Consider the following 22,335-nt stretch of genomic DNA (forward strand, 5'->3'; position numbering starts at 1 on the left):
AAATAATTATTTAAATTATATAGAAGTTGATCAAACGAGTGATACATATATATATCTTAATATATGTGCCGTTCTTTTGCTTAAGTTCTAAACAACTTATGCTCAAAGAGAATTGGAAAGAAGAAATAGAATTGGAAATGATTTCTCAGGTCCTTTTTTTTTTTTTTTTTCTCTTTCATATATGTGGAACATAATGTGAGAGATGTTGGGGGTTTTAATGCCTTGGATTAAAGGAATCTCTTCCTCTTCCTGCTGAGCTTTGTGTCTATAACACACTTGCTGGTCTTTTATGGTGTCTAATAGTATCTAAGTGAGCTAACAACAACAAAAACGTTAAAACCTTACGTCAACCTATCAACCTACCCTGGTTATTTGCAAAGATCAAGGAAGGATTTTGTTTGTTTAGTTTTTGGAGAGATGGATTGAGAGATTTTAAAAGGTGACAAGCCAGTTGGGAGGGTTTGGAGTACCAAGGATATCCTTGATAGCTGATAATTCAAGAAAATACTTCATCAAACAGGGTGGCAGTCATCTCTTCACTCCTTTGAACCCCCAGTGATGATAAGGAGGCTTTATAAGATGTCATTAGTAAGAAAATTTGTTTTTGAGATATCTGATTTATAGGTAGGGGATTTTCAGTATGAAAGACATAAAAAAGTGACCATGTCTTCATTTCATTTGGACAAAGGACTAATATCAATTTCATGCAGATCTGCCTTTCAGCAATTTGTTGACAAATCCATTGACAAAAATATCTCTGGAGTTACTTAGAAAACTCATCAGTAGCAGATTATGTGTGTGCATGTGAAAACAACAGACAATTCAAGGAACTTTGTAATTAATGGCTGAATATTTTAAAATATCTTATTAACAGCAATCCAAAGAGAAGTAGAGAAAATGATGGTGTATCCATATGTCACTAACAAGACACACAATGATTTTACAGAGCATAAATATGTTTCAAGATCTTTCAAAGATTTTCTCAGATAAAGAAAATGACTGGATCCTAGAATACTTCACTGAAGGTTGTATTTCTCAAACAGAGAAGAAACAAGAGAAGGCTGACCTCTCAGTTTGCTTACAGAAAGTTTTGTATTTGCTAGGATTATATATTTAAAGCACTTTCTATAACAGGCCAGGCACCAACATTATAAAGTCACCAAGTGTATATGAGTTGAGATAACGCAGTGCTTCCAGACAACAGCAAGAAACCAACTGCATTTTTTTTTTTTTTTTTTTTTCCCTGGAGACCAGAACAGTCACTGTGAGACAACTGAATCTTTCACTCTCTCCCTCTCCCATCCTGCCTGAAAATGGCAGAGGCTCTGCTGCAGGTTGGAGGCAGGAAACCCAAAACAAACTGATGCTAACTGATCAAAACAACTGGAAAAATACAATTTTATCTGGTAACAGACAAAGCTTACATGCTTCAGTCATTATTTATTCACTTCTTCCATCACATGTATTTCTGTTTAATTACACAGAACTACAGAATGGCAGAGGTTGGAAGGGACCTCTGGAGATCATCTGGTCCAGCCCCCCTGCCAAACAGGGTCACTTAGCACACACTGCACAGTATCACGTGCAGGCAGGTTTTGAATTTCTCCAGAGAACAAACCTCCACAATCTCTCTAGGCAACCTGTTCCAGTGCTCAGTCACCCTCGCAGTAGTGAAGTTTTTCCTCATAGTCAGGTGTTACTTCCTGTGTTTCTGTTTGTGCCCACTGCCTCTTGTTGTATCGCTGGGCACCACTGAAAAGAGTCCGGCCCCATCCTCTTGACACCCTCCCTTCAGATATTTGTATACATTGATAAGATCCCCTCTCACTCTTCTCCTAGCTAAACAGGTCCAGCTCTCTGTCTCTCCTTGTATGAGAGATGCTCTGGTCCCCTAATCATCATTCTGTGAATCTGTGATTATATGACTGAGCAAAAAGTTGCTCTCCAACTCTTTTATAAGTCCCCTTTAAGTATTTAAAAGCTGCAATAAGGTCACCCCAGAGCCTTCTCTTCTTTAGGCTGAACAGCCTCAGCTCTCTAAGGAGACATACTAAAGAGGACCCCCACTCCCCATAATTTAAGATGCAACTTTCTTAACCACATTCCAAACATATGTTTTTTATCTACAACACAAGCAAAATGTGGGGATTTGAGTAACAAAACAGAATCTGACAAGCATTATCATTATTATTATTATTATTATTGTTGTTGTTGTTGTTGTTGTTATTGTAATTAGATTTGAAAGTATAATACAAAGCGATGTTTTTTAATCTACATACTAAAAATATGTAAAAAAGCAAACTGGAATTGTCATCATTGATCTGTTTCTGGTATTAATTTCTATACAAGCTTAATATAGTCTCCAGAACTTTTGGGACTTTTCAGAACAGATGTGCGTTCTTTCCTTAAGAAGATGGGTGTGGGAGAACTGCAGTAAGCTAAGCTCATTTCCATAATGTTTGGTTTTCCTTGGTTTTCACTGAGGTTAAACTATTAGGTCCATGCTAAAGCACCCATCTGCTAAACTTTGCATGACACAAAATATATCAGTCTAAACCTATGAGAAAATCAGAGATAAATCCTGTGATTCTTGAAGTGAAAGAAATCGAAAGCAGACAAACAGCAAACAAAGTGAATGGGAACAACCAGTGCCAGAATAGGGGAAAAAACAGGGAGGTAGCTGTATAACCCTGATGGGAGTTATAGCAGTGTAGGTAAGAAAAGATTTCAGTCAGATCTAAGGGAATGCAGTTCTGAGGGAAGAAAAAAAAAATCAGCACATTTCACCGATTACAGTACAGCACCAAAATCCTTTGAGGATTGGCTGATCCTAAGGTAATGAGTGAAGGGAATCCCTGTCTAAAAGACCGAGAAAATATTTTTATTTTTCAAGCAGTGTGTATGAGCTATTTCTTTTATGAATCTGGTAGGCCATTGCTCTCATGAGTTGAGAAGGAATGGCTGAAGATTGACTTTACTGGCCTTGGGTGAACTCCCACTCTGGGGTTGAGCAGTGAATCTCCCTTCCTTCACTATCTAAGAGCATGCCTAATTTACACAGTCTATCTCCTTCTGAATAACTTCCACTGGAGTCAATGGGAGCTGTGTGCCTGAAGCCAAGGGCAGAATTTGGCTCAGACAGAGTATAACAGCTCCAGTGCTTTCCCAAATGAAATACATTTAGAGTCTGACATGCACAGTTGGATGCAGTAAGTAAAAAATCAGTTTTGCTGGGTACAAGGCTTCACTGACTAGTGCTGCTTCTCTCTCATCATTGTTAAAAGATGTGCTTTATATGAAAAGCTGTGCTAGATCAAACCAGCGACTTATCTTACACACTGAACATAGAGTGATATTTTATGTAGTTCTTTAGTTTCCAGTGTTTTGTGGCTGAGAACTTCCTGTGTCAGATGTAGCTTTTATTTTATTTTATTTTATTTAGCTCTGTGCAGATTGTAAAAAAGTTGTGCCAAGTTTAATTGCTTTCTTTGTCACAGCTTCTTGAAACACAGTTCTTTTAACTCAGTCCAAATTATTTCCCAAAATTCAGTAGCAGTAGCAGCACAGTTGACTGATACGATCTGTACATCATTTAAAACAGCCATTCAGCTTGTCTAGTCACTGCCGAACAACAAGTATTTTACTAAGTCACAATACCTCACAGTTCACCAGTGTCAGGAACATAGATTATTATGTGGCCTTTTCTTGTGATATTCTTCTCATGAAAATCTATTCTGAACGGTAGGTAAATGACTACCTTGCAGAAATAGCCTTTTCATCTTTCTTTTTCTCTCTCATAATGTCAATCTTGATCTTACTGTTTGAATTCTCCTATGCCTTGAATGTATTGGTAATTCCTAAGGGATCATCTCTTCATGTAATTGTAAGGACTAATTGAACAAAATTGCACATATGGACAAGAACTCAGCTATTCACACACTTTTACAGCCTACAGGAGTCTTCCATGGGAAACATTAGTTGCAGCTGTTTGTTCTTCCCTAAAAACACAGTGCCTTACTGCTATTTCCCTAAACAAATAACTGTAGGAAAACAAAAACAAAGCTTTTAAGTGTTAACTGCATGCTCCCAGAGTGATCTGGATTGGTTTCTGGATTTTTATTTTGAAGATTTTTGTTGTTTTGTTTCTCCTCTCTGAGACTTCTGCTTCTCTTCTCTAGTGTTTTTTTTTTTTTTTTTGTCTTCACCTTTAAATTTACAGTTTGCACCTCTGAGAAGTAAATGCAAACTAGGAAACCACTTTACTAGAAATTCTATTCATAGAAATTACCATCACAGCCTTCAGACTGCATTACAATAAAGAATTTGTTCTCTCTGACCCACTGAAGTTCAGGATTTATATTGTCTGTTTCCTTTAAAACATCAACAACATGAAATTATGCAGTAAACTTTGATTTTGGGTTATGTGATTGTTTACAATATTGCTATGGAGTGCACAGTACAGGGCGAGATTATTATTTTTTAAATTATGTTAGAACTTTGTGCAATCTTCATAGAGAACACTTCTAGCTAGATGTTTCAGGAATGGAACTGTCAAAAAATTATCAGATAAAAAAGATCTTATTATCAAGGTGATTTTTTTCATTCCTATTAAGACAATAGAAGATGTTTGGGATTGTTTTCCACCTCAACATGTGGATTTCAACAACTGCTGTTTGCTATTAATTACAGAACGTACTGCACCTTCTTTCGAATAAACATGTCCGGGGAGAATCAAGCTAATTTGTTATATTCCCCTTTGGATAAGTTTCCCATCTACACAATGTTCAGACTAAATCCTGTGACTACATTTTTCATTTGACAGCTTGGGGAGGCAAGTTCTCAGCAATCTGAACTACAGAAGATCTGAATCACTGATCATGCTCCTAAACTCAAGTGCCACACTGTACACAACTGTGAAGTTAGGTGCCTAGAATAGACCATAGGTGCTTATATGCATCTCCTTGAGCAATTAAACTTTAGCACTTGATTCTGGAAGCCTGTATGTATGTGTGAAGTTATCTTTCAGCATGTGAGAAAGTTTGCAGAGCCTGAAAGGAAGAAAGAGAGAAGCACTAGTAAGATTAGCACATTATGTAACGTAATGACTATCACCTGGGAGGATCTTAAAATACTGTATGCAGCATATGAAATATTTTAATATGAGATTACATATATCACATGTGTCTATTAGTTTGATCTGCTACAGTTGATATTTTTTCTTTATTCACATTGGTATAATATGTACATATAATACAGAGGAAGTAACAGACAAATAAATGAAAGAATTAAAAGCCTGTATTTGAATAATTAAGAGCAAAAATTATTGCAATCCAAGCATATTTTTAATTAATCGGATCCAAAAACCTTAAGTAAAGTATAATTAATTTTACGAAAATTTCAGAGCTTCTTAATAGAATAGATCTCTTGTGTGAAATATTTAGGTAATGACTGTCATAAAAGAGACCACTTTAGAGTGCAATAATGTGCTCTGAAAAAGTCTTTTTCTTCTGTGTCAGTTAGGAAGAAAAAATCATTATACTTGGCACTGTATTTATTGTGCCCAATACTGAATGAGTTGTAGCTGAGTAAACCTGAAATGTATTTGTGCTTCTAGTGTACCTGCCATCCTGCCCACAAACTTGCACCATCACTGTGATCGTCCCCAGCATATTTTTTAAAGATTTCTCTCTCCCTTCCTACCTTTCATTCTCTCCTTCCTTCTCTCTCTCGTTTCTCTCCCTTTCACTCTTTCTTTTTTCTTACTTTTTAACATTATTAATATATAGAAATAGGATGAACTGATGAAATCACACCTGAGATAGGAGATAAAGAACAAGTCTATTACTTGTTACTTTTGTAAATACTACCTACGGCCACCTACAAATAGAACAGTTCTCTTTGCCTTCTTTCTTTTGACATATTTCCAGATTTATTACTGTTTGGAATACCAAAACGCATAGAAGTGAATGATGTTAGGAAAAATCCACTACAGCTTTGAGACACTTGTTTTCCAGAGGTTGCTCTCCATTACAGGTATGTACCTACAGTTAAGGTTTGCTAAAAATACCATAGTTCATTACTACTATGGTTATTTGGCCTTGATAATTCTGAAAATGCATGCTATTTATGTTTACACTGAACACACATGAATGCATGGCAAGGTCCGATTGAACACTGAAGGAAAAAGGCAGTCTTCACCTTGAGGAGTTTACCAGCTGAAAATACAGGGGCAATACATGGTGAGGGTGTGTACATGCAAATATAGGGCTTACCACACAGGAGCAGTCAGGCTGAGAAAGGTTGAGTCACAGGAGAGGAATGAGCAATGGCCTGTCAGGAAACACCCTGTGAGTTCCAAACATTCTTATTTTTGTTTGATGGAGGTTTGGGTAGGTGGGGATCAGGAAAAAGCAAAGGCATGGGGAAAAAGGCAAGGACGTTTCAAGATATGGAGAGGTGAGAGGAGAACAGACATGCAGTGAAGATGAGAACAGAGAAACAGAGAGGTGTGGGGGTGAGATGGGGTTGCAAAAACCAGCACGTGGGAAAGGATAATTAAAATTCATGTGTGTCTGTCAGCCGTTAAGCCTCTTTTACCTTTGCTTTGTTGGCTTCGTTGTCAGGCTGGATCCTCCCTGTAGTCTTTTCCTCATTCCAGGCTGATCCTGTCATTGTTTAACACAGTTGTGCATGAACCGTGCATACAGACCAAAAGCATAAAATTATACAGTGCACTTAATTGAAAGATTGAAAAATTGCTTTACTGCAACAGTTTATACAATGGTTGACATTTGGGGACTGATCTTAGGCTACTGTACTCAGTAAGTGCAATTTAATATTGTAACTTTTAAGTATGAAACCAATGATTTTTCTTTTGGCAGATGGAAATTATTCTTAAACCACATGAACTTTTTGGGCTGAGACGGGAACTTCTATCTTTACCTACCTGTTTAAAGATTCAGTTAGCTAATAATGTTTCTCAGTTATGCACGAGACATAAAGTCTGAATCTCAAAAAGGGTGTGTGTTTATGTATTTGCTTCAGTCAATGAGTATATTAAATTTCTTTAATATTGAAATGTTTTTTCTTATGTGTTGAGAATTTTTACTTTTGCTTTCAAAGGTGATAGTAGTTATGGGGTAAATAAATATCCCTTGTCACTGTCACTCTTACCCTCTATGAAAAACAAAACACAACTAAGGTCTGGTTTTATCAGTCTTTCTTCTTGCTCCCCACAACTTGTTTGAAACCAGAAGATTATTTTTTTTCTGGAAACCTGTATTAAACCAAAAGAGTTTGAAATGGGAAGGCACTCTGTTCCCCATTTTCTTTGATAAAACATAATGAAAACAGCAAAGTAGATCCAAACAGCATCTAAATTGTCTGAATAGTGACAGTATCATGGCTGAGCCATATATATTTCAATGCCTGGTTATTTAAGCTTAGTTACTGGTTGCCAGAATTACACTCATGAGACCCCAATGTTTCTTATCCATAAATTCATTTTTTAGTTAAAATTCAGAAAATACCCCCCTACAAAATAACAAAGAAAACCTAAACAAACCATTCTCTGTATGAAGACAGTACTTTTGTAATTCAGTAAATTCAGTCCTTGTATCCATAAGCACAGCATTTGCATAGTCAGCACTTGTTCTTTTAAACACAATTAGAAAAACAAAACATCAATGGGAAATCAAGCTGATTTCAATATTGTTCAACAAAGCAGGAATCATCTGGCACAGTAGGAATTTCTTCTTCCATTTTATCTGAACAGCAGGCTAGGAGCACTTTAGTATTAAGATATTTCATTTTCTCTAAAAATTGTACTGAAGACTGCAGTGTGGTATATGTAATTTATAAATATTTGAATTTTATAATTATTTTCATACAAGATGGAGACAGAACCCACCAGAAATCTTCAAGTAGTGAATATTCTTATTACTGAAGTCTTACTTCAAGTATTAGTGTCAAACTTGCAACTTTTGATCACATATGCCGAATCTCTCACGTTAGAATAAACTTTTTAATTTACTTTTCAAACAGCCTCTTTCATGAAAGTGCAGCTAATGGCATCCTGTTTGCAGCCTCTGTGCTCTAACACTTCGTTCAAACTAACACCTTTACCCAGAGCTCATTAAATCAGCACTTACATGCCTTCAATACAAAGGGAATAGTTTCAGGATGAGCACTGGGTGTCTGATCTCCTTTTACACAGATTATCCTTTTTTCGCCCCTGCTCTAGGCATTGCATGAGTGAACTTATTCCTGAAATACTGTACTAAGAAATGGCTTCATCCTCTCTCTTATTAAACTGTCACAAAACATATCTGAGAGCTAGATAATCCACTGCAGTGTATTTGGAAATTCAGGAGATCATGTAGCAAGTCTAACAATAGAAAAAAAGAAATGCTCATCTTCTATCAACCTCCAAATTACTATTCTTTATTAGCATTATCTTTTCCAGCTTTGTGGAACTGAAACCTTCTCCATGTTAAAAAACGAATGTTATGCATTTAATATATTTAAAAATCTGAGTCTGAAACTGCTTGAGTGAGATGTGATCACATTGTCATAAATCACCCTATCTTTTATAACACGAAAGTAATTATTTCCAAAATCTAATGTCAAATATTTCTGGTTTGTTTTTCCTCTCTTCTTCCTTTCATAGCTTTTCAAGTTGCAACAACTGAGTCCCAGATAGAAAAGGAGAATTTCATTCCTGTGGAGTGATTAGGGACTCATTTCAAGAGAGTCAGGCTATGGTTGTCAGCCATATGTGTGCGCTTTTTAGAAAGGCTAGTTGACAACACTAGGTTTGGGTTTCAAGTTGTTAGATTCTTACTTCATTTAAGGTCTTACTTCACTACCATTAAATAACAAAATGGTTACAAATACTTTTGGTGATGAAGTAGATATCTAAATAAATTTCAGTCTGTTTTATTTTGTCCAGCCCTCAATTTTGAATCCAGATCCGTGAATGAGATACTTCTGGTGAGATTAGTTAAAGACAAGGGGATAGCTATACAAGAGAAAACCCTCCTTAGCATTTGAAAACAATTAGGAAACTTCAGTAGTATCTATATTCTCCTCACTAATCATTCTGATTTACCCCCAAGTTAAATAATTTCCCAAGGGAAGTAACCATCCTCATATATTTCCCAGGAAAATAGCCACTCAGTAAGTACTTAGATCAGTAGGCTTGCCCAATTGTGATGATTTCTAACTCTGGCTCAGGAAGGCTTTCTGTTGCAAATTCATGGAGGGTAAGAAGACAAATAAGGGACTTATTACTATATACTAGTCCTGTTGCATATGCACCTGTTGTTGGCCACTGCTGAATTGTGATACTGCAGTAGTTTTATTATTTGACTGCCTTTTAAAGCTGATCTTAGGTAATTATAGACAAAGAAAGGGCACAGTTAGGTCTGTTATTTTAACTCATAACAGCTCACATGCTGAGTAGGAAGCCACCTAAACCAGCCGTACATACGTTGAGGACAAGTCTGTCACAAGTCTGTTTTGTCTGTGGTAATACTCCCATTGGACCTTATTGGCAGCAAAAGGTCCTAAATGTGTATGCAGTGGTGCTTTCAGTGGAAGATGATGGACCTTAGCAGGAAACAACACCAAGCAGGGTCATGCCTCAAAACATAGTTAAGTAGGAAGGTCTTATCAAATAATCTTTTGCTTTGAATAGGTTGTGAAATCTCACTCAGGCAATTTGGTTGCTTTTAAATCCCCAAGCAGCAAAGAGAGGACAAAAGGCAGGATCAGCTCTTGGGTAGGGTTCTTCAGAGTTCATTCTCGTATGAAGGCATTCTTGTATGAGGCTCAGAAAGTGAGCTCAGCCTTGAATCTGAAGCTTGATCACACTGGTTTTCCTGGATCTTACTGCCTCTACAAGGGGAGCTTGTACAAGCTGTCTGGAGTGGCAGAATTGCACAGGAAGGTTTTGGAATGGTTAACACAGACCCTTCAGGGATCTACTGTGGTGCGCAGTCCCCTGGAGAGCAATTGGATTCCATTCATCTGTCACTTTATCATACCAGGTTTGAAAATAAATAAATAAAAATAAAAATAAAAAGTCATGTTTGATTTAAAATTAGAAAGAAAGAAAGAAAAAAAAAATGTTCCACTTCATTAAATGACCTCACAATGTATTTGGCAGCTTTGTCAGGAAGTTTGCTCGGAAAAAAAAAAAAGTGGAAAAAAAAGAAGGAAGAAGGAAAGAAAAGAAAAATCCAGTGAAGTTTATGAGTGTTTTTACAAACTGTTATTCTCCCTTCTCCAAATTTCTGGCCTCTCAGGTGAAGCATTGTGTGGCTGGTATCTTGACTTACCATTCTCTCCCAGGCTCTGCAGGGAGTATCAGGCCATCAGCACTGATGTTCAGAGCAAAGCTGTGAAAACAAACCACAGTAGATTAGTTGGGCTGCTGACCAGGTTATTTAGAGCTAACCACTCTGTGTGCCCTTACATCTCAACCAAACAATTACCCTTTTCCATTCTTTTATTTGTTCATGCACTTATCAAGGAAAACAGTGTTTGCAAGGGGACATTTTATTAAATAGGATGATTCATTTAAGAACCTTTTCTTTGACTGCAGAATGCCAATATATTCTGCTCTTTAATTAAGAGAGCAAATAGCACAGAAGACATATCAAAATGATAGTTATCTGAAATTACTTGATTATCTGAAAGAGATGCTGAAGACAGTACTGGAAATGCTGTAGCTTGATTCTGCCATTTTGAACAGTTGTTCTTATATTGACAGCTAGGCTTTTTACAATAAGGTCACCAATAAAGTGAGTGCTATTTCATGAAAATTAGTATTGGAATACAGAATTTAAAATTAAGATATAAAAGGAAGAGGTAGATACTTCAAAACTGAATATTTATCTCTCCATTTATTTTTTCTTACCTCCCAGAAATGATTTAAAATGATTTGTCTACTTGATTTGTACCATTTTTATAACTTAATGTATTTGTGGTTAGAAGTAATGGCAGGTGAGTGAAGTAGAGCCGTCATTTCAAGGGTGAAATCGCAGGGAATTGGAGAGGAATTGTTATCCAGCTTTTTATTAAAGGCACCAGGGATCATGTTCCCTAAAAGAAAACACTATACAAAGTGATTTGAAAATCACTTTGAATTTTTTTTGGACATTTTAGGACTACAGTACTTTCTAAAGGGTTGTCATTTGTTCTTAAGTATTGAGATTTAACATCAATTCTTTATTTAGTGCAGCAGTAGAAAACATTGAGCGTGCCCTGGCTTTGTTGTGAATGAGTAGATGCTGTCAAGTTATTAATGCTTCAAGAAACTCACTGAAGTATTTATTCTGCTTTTGTTGCTTTAAGGCTTATGCTCTTTTTTTTTTGTTGTTTCTTTTTCTCCCCTGAGGTTTCTGTTGAATTGTATACAGACAATACTTGTTCATAACTATCCATGAAAAACTCAGTTAATAATGTCAATTGCTCTCTGGAACAGTATGATTTGCTATTACCACACACACACACGTGCACGCGCTACAAGGATAGTATTTCTTACGAGCTTGACCCAAGATTAGTAATTTGCATCTTGTCCAAGTGATTGTTTTTAAGCTTACTTGGAAAAAGGAGGAGAAAATAAAATCTTCTCAAATATGCTTCTCAAACTCTGTACAAGATGGTAGATTTTTCTTCTCTGTGAAGAAAAAAATGGCATGACAAATTGCCAAAAGATCCTCTAGAGATGTACAGGAGCACTAGAGCTCACATTTTATCCTTTTCCCATTTTGAAGCATTAGCTTTAAGCTCTTGAACAGAGTATGCAAACAGGAGAGAAAGATTACAGCAGGAAGAAAGGAGTTAAAGAGGTGTCTTGAAATCCATCTCTAGGCTGCATAAATATCACTGTGGTTAATTCCTCCATTTTTAGACATTCCTCACTCAAGTTATTTTTACTCATCAAATTCACACTTCATACCTTAAAAGAGAGGTTGAATAAAAGACTTTTGCTTAAGGCTATCTTAATGAACTTGAGATGCAAAGTCTAATTTAATAAAGTAGATACTTTGACAGCACATCCAAACCTAATACCTTATACACAGTCCTAGCTCAAAGCAAATGCTCCAAGAATATCTTGTTTATTGTTTATACATAAGCTCACTTCAAACTGTTACTCCTGGGGTAGAGAGCAGCTGGAGTAGGCAGGGCACATATTTGTTTTCTTTCTTTCCAATGAGATTATCTCAAAGACATTTCTCCCCTTCTCCTCCTTTGCCTTCTTCACATAAAGCAGAATAGAGCACAGCTGTCAGGGAGCAAAAAACGTGAAACCTCATCTTTATGCAAACCTGTACCTTTTCATTAAACTAATTCACTTAAATCAGTGCTGAACTCATATAGACACTCTTATTTAGCTTTGAACCATCTGATTTGCAGTTGACTTTACCAAACTGAAACAAATGTATCTGCACTGCCTCTTAGTCCTCTTTAATAAAGCAGGTTCAAAATCATCAGCAAATGTCGAGCACTCCAACACATACAGAGAACCAGCAGACTCTGGCTTCTTTTCTCAGTGCTTTACTTCATCATGCACTAAAAAATCTGACAAATGAACTGGGGAATGCCTGTTTATTGCTTGTAGGGCCTGCTGGGGCAGAGCTGTCTCAGATCACTCAAATCCCAAGCTACAGTGAGAAGTCTGTAAAGTCTGTGTCTTTTAAATGGTAAATTTACTGAATATTAAATGATATTATGAAATTTGGCTTTTCTGTAAGTAAGTATATTTCATGAAGTTTCTCTGGATGTACGATTAGAGATGACATTATGAGATGGTTTTAAGGAACTTTTTTTTTCTTTTTTTCCCCCCTAGCTCTCCTGGAGAATCTATCACAAATACAGAAAGTTTGTCAAAGCTAAATGCCTGCTCTGAGTACTGTGGATGGTGTCTGGGACACCAGCATACTGCTAGTTGGAGAAGCAGTCACCCCTTCCCAAGAGGAACTTCTCTGCCCGTGCCTTACAGATGGCCTAATTATAAAGAAAGAAAAGAGAAACATTGTGGAGATGCAAAAGACAAGTTGGGATTCCCCTCTGGCAGCTCCTCCTTCCAGGCTCTGTAGAAATGATTTTGTTTTTTGGGACATATAGAGGGACACTCAGTCTATGTCTCACACACCCCAGCCAGTTACTCCTCAGGTCTCTTCATGAGCGGTCAATGGTCCATGATAAACACTCACTTTTGGATGCCATCTTTTCAGGATCCTAATGGTCCCTCTCCCATCAGCTTAGGCTGAGTCTTTTTATGCTGTACATTTGAGGTCTGCCTTCTTCCCCTGCATTAGGGCACAGACTTCAGGAATTCTTCACATTGGAGCAATAGGACTTAAATGGTATTATTTATATGTTTATTTTCTGGAGGAATGCTTGGCTTGCTGCAATGACCAGATCATCTGTCCCATTAAAATGTTGGACTTTGGAGATTGCTCATGCTCTGTCATTAGAACAAGAAACTTGGTTTGCCAGATGGGCATGTTCTTTACTTCAGCTCAAATGGCAGTTTTAAATATCAGTTCCTCACATAGCTTTTCTCTTGTATCAAAGAGGAGAAAATTACAATTTCCCTCTGATGCACTGTCCAGAGTTGGCAACTTCTAAACTATGAAGATAGGGAGGGGTGCTGAATCTCTGCCTATCTGTTACAAGAAACTAATGGTGTGTATCATCTGATTTTCCAGTGCCCACCAAATCTTGAGTGGAACTTTTCCACATCTTCAAGCCACTTTGCACATGCACAGTTCCTTTCAGTGTTGAAACCTTTCTACCCTCCATGTCGATTAAATCTTTGGTATTTATAGCAAGGATTGACTGAGATGGTTATGTGCAGAAGCCACTCAGAGTTCTATGTAAGAATATGAAATGTTTATCTCATTTCAAGACTCCTGTGATTTGTCCAAAATACAGGGACAATTTGTACTGATCTGGGTGAGTCAATTCCTAAGCTGTTTCAGTCCTGGAAGAAGCGGGAAAAAGAGAATAAGAAAATAGTTTGGCATGTGGTAAGGACACAGATATAGGTGTAATAGAGAGGAACTAAAAGAAGGATGGAGCAAATAGTGTGGAAAAATGCCAGCAGAAAAGACTGGGGGTGGTGGTGGGGTGGAGCATCTGAGCTTGTAATGTCTGCAGTCATTACGCAATCTCTCGGGTTCAAGATTTGTATGACTGAGGAATCATCTTACCACAGCATGCTGAGGAGCATCCCAGGAGGAAACAGTAGATAAGCACAGTAAAGACCTCAGATCATTCTGCAAGAGAAACGAAATAAAAATGAACAGGCAAAGCTTCCTGAATGCCCCAACATTTGGAAAAGGTCTTCCATAGGGTCATGGCAATGGTAGAAGCTCTGCTTGAGGAGGACTGGAGCTGTCCTTCCTGTTCATTCCAGTCTGGAAAATGTTCATTCATTAAACCCAGAAAGATGTTATGCAAGGAAGATAGTGAACATATGCCCTTTGGAGACTGAGCTTTGCCTTGGGAAGGAAAAAATGTGTGTGCCCGTTTGTGTCAAGGTGGCTTGAATCATTACAGCTTTGTAATGCCTATCTTAAAATACCTCTTCAGGATTGTGTCAATTACAAATGAAAAAACAAACAATAATAATAATAATAAAAAATAAAATTAGTCTGTCTGAGTAACACATATGAGACTGTTTACAGATTTGACTGAATTTTGGTGATGTTATTTGGTGATGTTTTTAGGAAAAGGAAGAGAGAAAGAGGAGGATGAACAAAGGTGTTTGTGGGAATTGTCATTAAAACCAGACCGAGATTCAACCTTGGCAAAGGAGATACTGCAATTCTGCTATAATGAGGAAATTAAGTCAATAAAGAATGCATTCTCTCAAAGCCAGTGGACTACAACACAAGCTTGTTTAGAATTACTGTTAAACTGTGGTACACTTCACAAAGAAATAGATGTGAACATTTCAGAAAGCAGTCATCAAGCACCTTGTTGTTTGCCAAGAAAAATAGGCAATTATGAACATTATGTCCAACTATGCATCATATCGGCTCCAATCAAAACCATTTAAATCCAGTCAAGCATTGCTTTTGCGCATAAAACCCTACCCAATGCTTGATTATACCTCAGCATACCAGGTATGTAGCCTAGGATGTTGGCCAATAACAATATTCCATTGTCTAGGAATTTTAATCCATCCATCGATATTTATAAATGTCATAAACTTGATCGCAAAACATTACAATTATCAAAACCCTTGCTGTTTTAACTTTTGAGTCCAAATCTACTAAAAAACCTTTGAAATTAAAAGCAAACAAATAAATAAAGTCTGATGAAAAAGGGGCACTGACATGCTTTTAAGTGGAAAAACTGGACATAGAAAATGGCTTAGTTTTTCTACACTTCTTTACCCCTCCCCAGGTGATGCTGCCTCCCAACAGGGTAAAATTATTATGTAGAGAAATTGGTTTAGGCTGCACATACCCAGACTGAGAAAAAAAAATGCTTCAATATAGATACATTAAAAACAAACAAGAAACCTTACAGGCACTTTTGTGGTCTCGGAGAAACAATGAATTCTATTCCTCCTACTGCTCTGCTTTGGTAACTAATCAGTGTCGTCCCCCCCACCCCCACCCCCCACCTTTTTTTTTTTTTCCCTACGAAAGCTCTTTATATTGGAGACTTACTCTAAAAATGTGTCACTTGCTGGTATGTAAGCGCCAGGTCAGCTCAGCAAGTGTCAATAGCACGAGGAGTTAGCACAGATGAGTGACCGATGTTTTAATGTTATGTCAGTTTGACTTGCTGTGAGCACAGACATATGCTATTGAATTTACAACACTGACAGAGCTCAAGTAGGGCTCCCCATGCTTACAGCAACTGGAACTGAGTTACAGTTAGAAAAAAGACAGGAATTTTCTGCTTCCTAGAAGAGCTGCTCTGGGATTCAACCATCTGCATCTACGCTACTCAGCTATCCTCTGGATGAGTATTTACTTTCAACTTCTCTATTCTAATGTACTTTTTCTTCCCCCCCCCCACCCCCCCTTTTCTTTTTGCACAGCTTTCAGTGAGAGATAGACACTTGCCTGGTTCCTTTCCATAATTAAAATGATGACCAAAATATGTGTCAAAAATCTCTTTCCAAGAGCAGTATTGCTGCCAAAGACTCCAGACAAATTATGTGGCTAAATGCTTGACTCTTGAGTACGATGGCCACAGTTTAACTGAGAGATTTTATCATTGGTATTTAAAATGGCACATATAATCTTAAATAGGAAAACAGTGGGATTAAATAGCTTTGGCTGTCAGTTCATGACCAGACGTCCTAAGAATCTTTGAGAGACCCTCACTTAAGGAAAAGACATGTACAGCAGATGACAAAAAAAGGTATTTTTTCAGATACCATCAAAGGTGAGGCTGCACAGAGGTAGCTGATTTCATTTAATTGCAGCCAGTATTGGAATGTAACTGCCAGAAACAGGAATGCTTCCTTCATTTGGTCTGATTTATCATTACAAGAACTAACAGCTCCTTCATAAACTACTGGAGCTTAGCTCTGACACATATCCAACAAAGTTACACAACTTGTTTAACATCACAAAGAACATAATGCTTCTATTTACCCCTAAAATAATGCCTATCACTTTTCACAGCATCATACCAGAATTCATGAATCAATTTTGACAACATATGGGAGAAAAGGAGATTTTTAAAATTATTATTATTTATATTTTTTCCAGGAGAACAGAGAGAACATGAGCTTTATTTTGAAAGATATTTATGACCCCCAAAGTTTAGGTAGGTGCCTAAGATACGATTAGACACTGAACTGAATTTGTTGAAAAGGGTGGTAGGCACCTAAATGCCTTTGCAGTGTGCTGGCACTAGGCAGCTGGGTAGTCTCTTAGGCAGAGATTTAGGCATGAGCCTCTCCCTCCTCACACCCACCGGCTGGATGACTTGCACCTCTACCTAATTTAGATGAGTGCTATTCTTTTTTTCCCTCAAGGCCCTAGAGAATTTCCCTGATTATTTACCCTGTGTAGCCAGTTCTGCCTTAAAGAATCTGGCGTTAATCACTTTCCCTAAGTTTCTTTCACTGCAGATCCAGGATAAATTGGTATCAAATTGGGAGCTAGGTTAAGTAGATGGTGTTGCTCACTATTCATGTGTTTTTTGTATATTGCTAGTATGTGTGTATACATGTGTGTGAGCGTGTGCATGTGTGTGAGGGAGTATTATTCTAACGCAAACAATGATAACGTAAGCCAATGCTTCAGTGATCCATGACTTTCTTACACTTTACCTTGATTCTCCCTCCATGCTTTGCTCCAGCAACCTCACACACATTATTTTTCTTATCTTTATGCAGTAACTGAGAATTTGCATTCAGAAAAATATTAAGGTGCTAACAAATTCAGTTACTTAATTTCCTTTGATTTTAGTAGGAATTATAAGCTTAATTAAGAGCTGTATGTTTAACTACGTTTGTTGATCTGTGTGTTGGTGAGTGGGTAGAAACTAACTCATTTTGGGAGAAAAATAAAAAATTTATGAGAGTATTTTGGAGCAAAATGAGAAAATACTTCAAATGCTCCAAGAATTCTAACATTACTGTGTGGGCATTAATCTGACTTCACTTTTCAGTGTTGATCTCTATTCAAAAATGCATTAAATGATTACTGAATCAAACTCTGAATATTATATTACTTTTGAGTACAAACTAGAAACAACATCAAAATGAACCTGGAGTGCTTTTTTACTTGAACTTTGTATGTGATGATATTAAGATGCTGAATATTTCAAAGGCTGAAAGTATTTATAGCTTTTGACTTTTAACCATATTATGTCCTTTGCCTTATTTCTTGTCCTCAGTAAATGTCAAGTGGGTGTTGTGTAGAACTGAGAGAGACCATTCTCAGGAGAACATCCGTCTTCAGTAAGTGGAACTCCAGATTACACAAAGCTGCAGGCATAAAAGAAGCTGCAAAAGCAAGTTCAGCCTGAAAATGAAATCATTTTCTCTAGGAAAAAAAAATAAAAAAGAACATGAAAGTGAAAGTAAGGACTTAACGGAAATCATCATGCTTTTATAAAGTTTACTTTCTATCTAACAGTATATATATATATAATTGAATCTGTTATACCAGTTTTTGTTTTAAACATTGCTGTTGTCTTTTCCTAGAGTTGGCATATTTACATAAATAAATAATTAAAAAAAATGCATACACAAAAATGAAAACAAAAAAAGTCCAAATGCTTACTCTGTTCCCCAAAATTATGATCTTTGTGAATTAATTAAACTAAGTTCTTTGTGAATTCAAGATATTCTTTTAAGAAGACTTTTAAAGGCTCTGAGCAGAAACTTTCTTCAGGATGTAACTCAACCCCAGGGAACTGTATCTGATTTATCTCAGCATAAAGGAGCATAGAACTTGTTTTGTAATACATGTATAGAGTGCAGAGTGCAGGTGATGACTTGAGCTATGAAAATTTACTTTATAAAACCTGCACCCACACATTCTGAAAGCACTGTCAGGTTTACTAAAAGGTTAACGAAAGTTGTGAACCTTTCAAGTAAACCTATGGCTAATTTTGTGTATCTTGATTGATTTATGGTTACATATATTTGACAAGCCAAAGTTCAGCTTTTTTCCTTACTGTCTTACACTTGGAGTTATTTTGCTTCTTTGAGCCTGGAACTGAAACTGAGTTTCGTGAGATGCAACCCCTTGGAAACTGAAACCAAGGAATCTTTTCTACAAATCTAAGGATGGAAACTGCTGAGTTTCAGGCAGGTCTGGATACAGCTCAGTCTTCTTTTTAGCTCCCCTGAGATCCTGCAGTCCGTAATTGAGAATAAAAGATACAAAATAGCTGTATATGCTCTGCATTGTTCTGTGATCTGAAGTCTCTTCCTAATTTCCTGTTGCACAGTTCTGTATGAAAATCCAGAACATGGTGGTTGCATCTTTGGAGCTAGGGAATGGAAACAACATGTTTAGGATGATCTTATGCTCTATCTAAGCTTGGCTGCAACAGCAAACAAAACACAGAAGTCTGTGACTGTAATATGCAGCAGGCCCAGATTTACGGGCCTCTGTTGACAGTCTGCCTCTCCTGTTGGTTTAGGTCCTCCTCACCGTGCTTGCTTCAGGCCTGGCCAGAAGTTGTGGAGGCAGGTGGGGGAACTAAGCGGCTTCACAGATGCTCCACGTGGTGCCACCTTGTGCTAGCATTGCTAACCTTTTACCCCTCACATAAATCCATGTCTCTTGCTGCTCTTAACTGAGAGCTGAACTGGGGCCTCTCTGAGGTTGGACGTGTCTCCTGTGCACTGCCAGCAGCAAGGCTGAGACTCCACCAAAGCACCTAATGCTTCATCTAGACCACCCAACAATAGTGTGAGGTCAAGCATTGCTGGAACCTAGTCCTGGGGGTGTCCAGATCTGGCTAGAGTGAACTTTGCACTCTACCAGCAAATGTACTGCAGCATCCTCTCCATAGGAAGAGGAGAGGCAGGGAAGGGAGAACATTACCCATATTTTTTTATTTTATTTTATTTTTTTTCCCAAGATAGATGTACCGGGGCCTTCTAGGAAGTAAGAAATGCTCTCAGTTTCTGCAACTGGACATAGTTTTGGTTGGACTTATGCCCTCTGAAGAAACCTCTGTCATGACTATACAAGGACCCCAAGGAGACCTGTGCTTCAACAGATATTCATATAACGTGTTTGAAGATAGGTGTTCTCATCATCCTCCATTTTGTTGATCTGTAATATTGATTTGAATAGTTTTAAGTAATTTTGTTTCACTATTTATATAGACTAAATAGATAATACCGACACTGTAATCAGGTATGACAACTTTCACATTAAATTTCTGCCTCATGCCCTGATCTCTACGAAGTCTGTGAAATGCACAAGTGAATATGTATACAATATGGAGGCTATCGTTTCCTGTAATCTGCAGTATGATTTTTATTATTTGAGGTGATTACTTTTTATGTCTATCTTGAAATAAAATTCTTGTAATTGTACTGTTCTGGGGAATCCAGTTTGTTTTCCTATTTTCTTTTGAAATTTAACGAATTCCTTCATAAAAGATGAGGCATTGAATAGAGAGAGCCTGCTTATGGGTCATACTCTTCTGGCTGTATACATATATAGGTCCTCACAGTCTCAGTACATGAAGGTTTGAAGGTTTCCTTGCAGCAGCATCAAAACACAAAGAGCAAGAAGCAGCCAGGACATAGAGAAAAGCATTGCTAATTACTAAATAGCTACTGCTGCTACTGCTAAATCAAGTATTTTGTACCAAAAATAATCTGCCTCTATGACAAACTTTTTTTTTTTTTTTTTCCTACTGCAGTAGTGTAGCTAAAGGAAAAAGACAGGACTAGATCATTTATTAAGAGAGTTATAAAAACAGCTAGCAGATAGTTAAGTGTTGACATTATCTTTTGCAGGATGAGCAAATGTCAGCTATATAATGAAAAGAAAACTAACTATGTTCCAACGTGGGTTTAAATGTTTGGAAAGGAACACCTTCATGATTTTCTTAATGTGTTTTGTTAATTAAGCCAGTGGAACGTGTGCTCCCAAGTCCCTCAGGCGTTGATGAGACTGTCCCCCTAAGTCAAGCTCACAAATTTTATTTATGAACAAAGCCCACCCTACTCCAAGAACCCAGCCAGTTATTTAAAGCTACAAAATTAAATAACAGTCTCATACATTCATGATTGATTGTACATTCTCCAGCTCTACCCCTGTCCATCTTAAATGCCTGTCAAAACAAGTGTAGGTTTGCAGTACAACCTCAAACACATCATATCTAAGGTACTTAGCCCAAATCCAGAGAGAGACTGCTATAGTGATGATATTAGGGTGGATGGCAGAAAGCTGTTGTGGGTTGTGTGGGGTAGTGTGACAAAGCTGAAATGGGGCAGACATTGCATGTTGTAGCTGAAGGCTGAGGAAGTCCTAAGTAGGGTACCGTGAACAACTGTGGGATGGATGTGGTGGTATATGATGGTTCCAGCAGAGCCATAATAGGGGCAGACATTGGCATTATGGAGATTGTCTTGAAGCACTAATATAGATGAGTTGTTTCAGTTTGGGCTGTTAGATAACAGAGCCATGTAACTCTGACCTTTCAAAGAAGGCCTATGTAAATGGAAAGCTTTCATGTTTATGTTTGCAATGGAAAGACCATTAAGACTAAATAGATCTTTGCTAATCTCGCAACACTGTATATGGAATACTTGGTACTGTTTCTGAAACATAGACTGTATGATAAGTCCATACGGGACTCTGAGGGCACAGATAAAATCTGGTGTGAAAATCCAAGAGCTCTTGAATGTGGCACCTTGCAGGTGTTTTTTCATTTTGTCTGTATGATTTAATTTTTTTTTTTAATACCCAGAATTTCAGTAACTCTATGCCACATACTATTTCGTCAAGTCAAAATGTTTGGATGGACTGAACTGACCTCTGCCACAGCAAATAATAAAGAGACATCTATAAGATTTAAACATTTAGATGATTTAAAATCATTAAAATCATCAAAAAAAATTAAAAACGTCCATAAGATTTTCAGTCCTTGTATGGATATGAAATAGTGTAATAGAAACACAGAAAATAGGTCTGTATGTGTCACAAGGTGCTGTACCTATGGTTTCTGTGGTGCTACCAGTGGTTTCTCAGCTGTCTTTTTGTTACATTATCACCACTTCAGACTTTCTACTATTTTAGGACTTTGACCTATTGCAGTCCTGGTCATCCATCCCATATCTCTATATATTCTCAGTCCTTTCTGTCCCACTACATCTCAGCTCCTGGTCTTCTTCTCACCTTAACTACTTGTAGGACTGTTCATCCTCTCTCTTGTTCTTCTTAACTACTTTCTAAATCAATCCTAGTTTACTTTCCAGTCTGTTCCAATCTTTTTCTTGTACGGTACCAATGTCTGCCTCCCTTAGATATTCCTTTTTTTTTTTTTTCTCCTCAACCGATGGTCCTAATTTCTCTCTGTAGCATTATTATTAGGATTTTTTTTTTCCCTCTAACTTCCTGTTTTTCTCTCTGTCAGCTTGTCTCTTGTACCCTCTGTGCTTGAGACAGGTGGTGATTTTGTCCATGTGACCTGTAGGTTCCAGACATATATACATATGTATATATATGTGTATATATATTTTTTTCCTTTGTTGCAGCAACCACCTTCACCCTTACCTTGAGGACCTGAGAAAAGATGTAGAGGAAAGTCTCTTCACTGTTTGGTGTCTGAACAGGAGAGCACCAGCTGCACTGGAGGTGTGGGCCCCAA

At 37.4% G+C, this 22,335-nt stretch overlaps 1 protein-coding gene and 1 long non-coding RNA gene across 7 annotated transcripts in view; one reads left to right on the top strand and one right to left on the bottom strand.

Annotated features, from left to right (window-relative positions):
- LOC308188115 overlaps positions 1-22,335 on the bottom strand; it is a 437,773-nt gene that overhangs the window by 51,823 nt on the left and 363,615 nt on the right. The gene's annotated exons all lie outside the window — the stretch shown is intronic.
- Positions 6,154-22,216, top strand: LOC308198650 (uncharacterized protein). Of its 6 annotated transcripts, XM_080601422.1 has the most exons (6): positions 6,154-6,347; positions 12,857-15,143; positions 16,752-16,809; positions 17,887-17,950; positions 19,144-19,193; positions 19,588-22,216. In XM_080601422.1, exons 2-6 carry the CDS (start codon positions 15,024-15,026, stop codon positions 19,608-19,610), a joined length of 315 nt encoding a protein of 104 aa, XP_080457548.1. In that variant the 5' UTR covers positions 6,154-6,347; positions 12,857-15,023; the 3' UTR covers positions 19,611-22,216. The 6 variants fall into 6 exon arrangements, 2 of the variants coding, with proteins under 2 accessions (XP_080457548.1, XP_080457549.1); XM_080601423.1 differs by lacking the exon at positions 19,144-19,193; XR_013954077.1 differs by having other exon boundaries at positions 12,857-17,274; positions 19,144-22,213.

This window comes from Anser brachyrhynchus (genome assembly GCF_964034855.1).
Source record: "Anser brachyrhynchus genome assembly, chromosome: 1".
Taxonomy (NCBI): Eukaryota; Metazoa; Chordata; class Aves; order Anseriformes; family Anatidae; genus Anser; species Anser brachyrhynchus.

What these genes read in the sequence shown, in the direction of transcription:
- LOC308198650 (XM_080601422.1), top strand. Translation starts at nt 15,024, where the DNA reads ATGAACATTATGTCCAACTATGCATCATATCGGCTCCAATCAAAACCA. An exon ending in CAGGAGAACATCCGTCTTCA is followed by an intron (nt 17,951 to 19,143) that starts GTAAGTGGAACT and finishes CTGTTGGTTTAG; the next exon opens with GTCCTCCTCACCGTGCTTGC. An exon ending in GCCAGAAGTTGTGGAGGCAG is followed by an intron (nt 19,194 to 19,587) that starts GTGGGGGAACTA and finishes TTTTTTCCCAAG; the next exon opens with ATAGATGTACCGGGGCCTTC.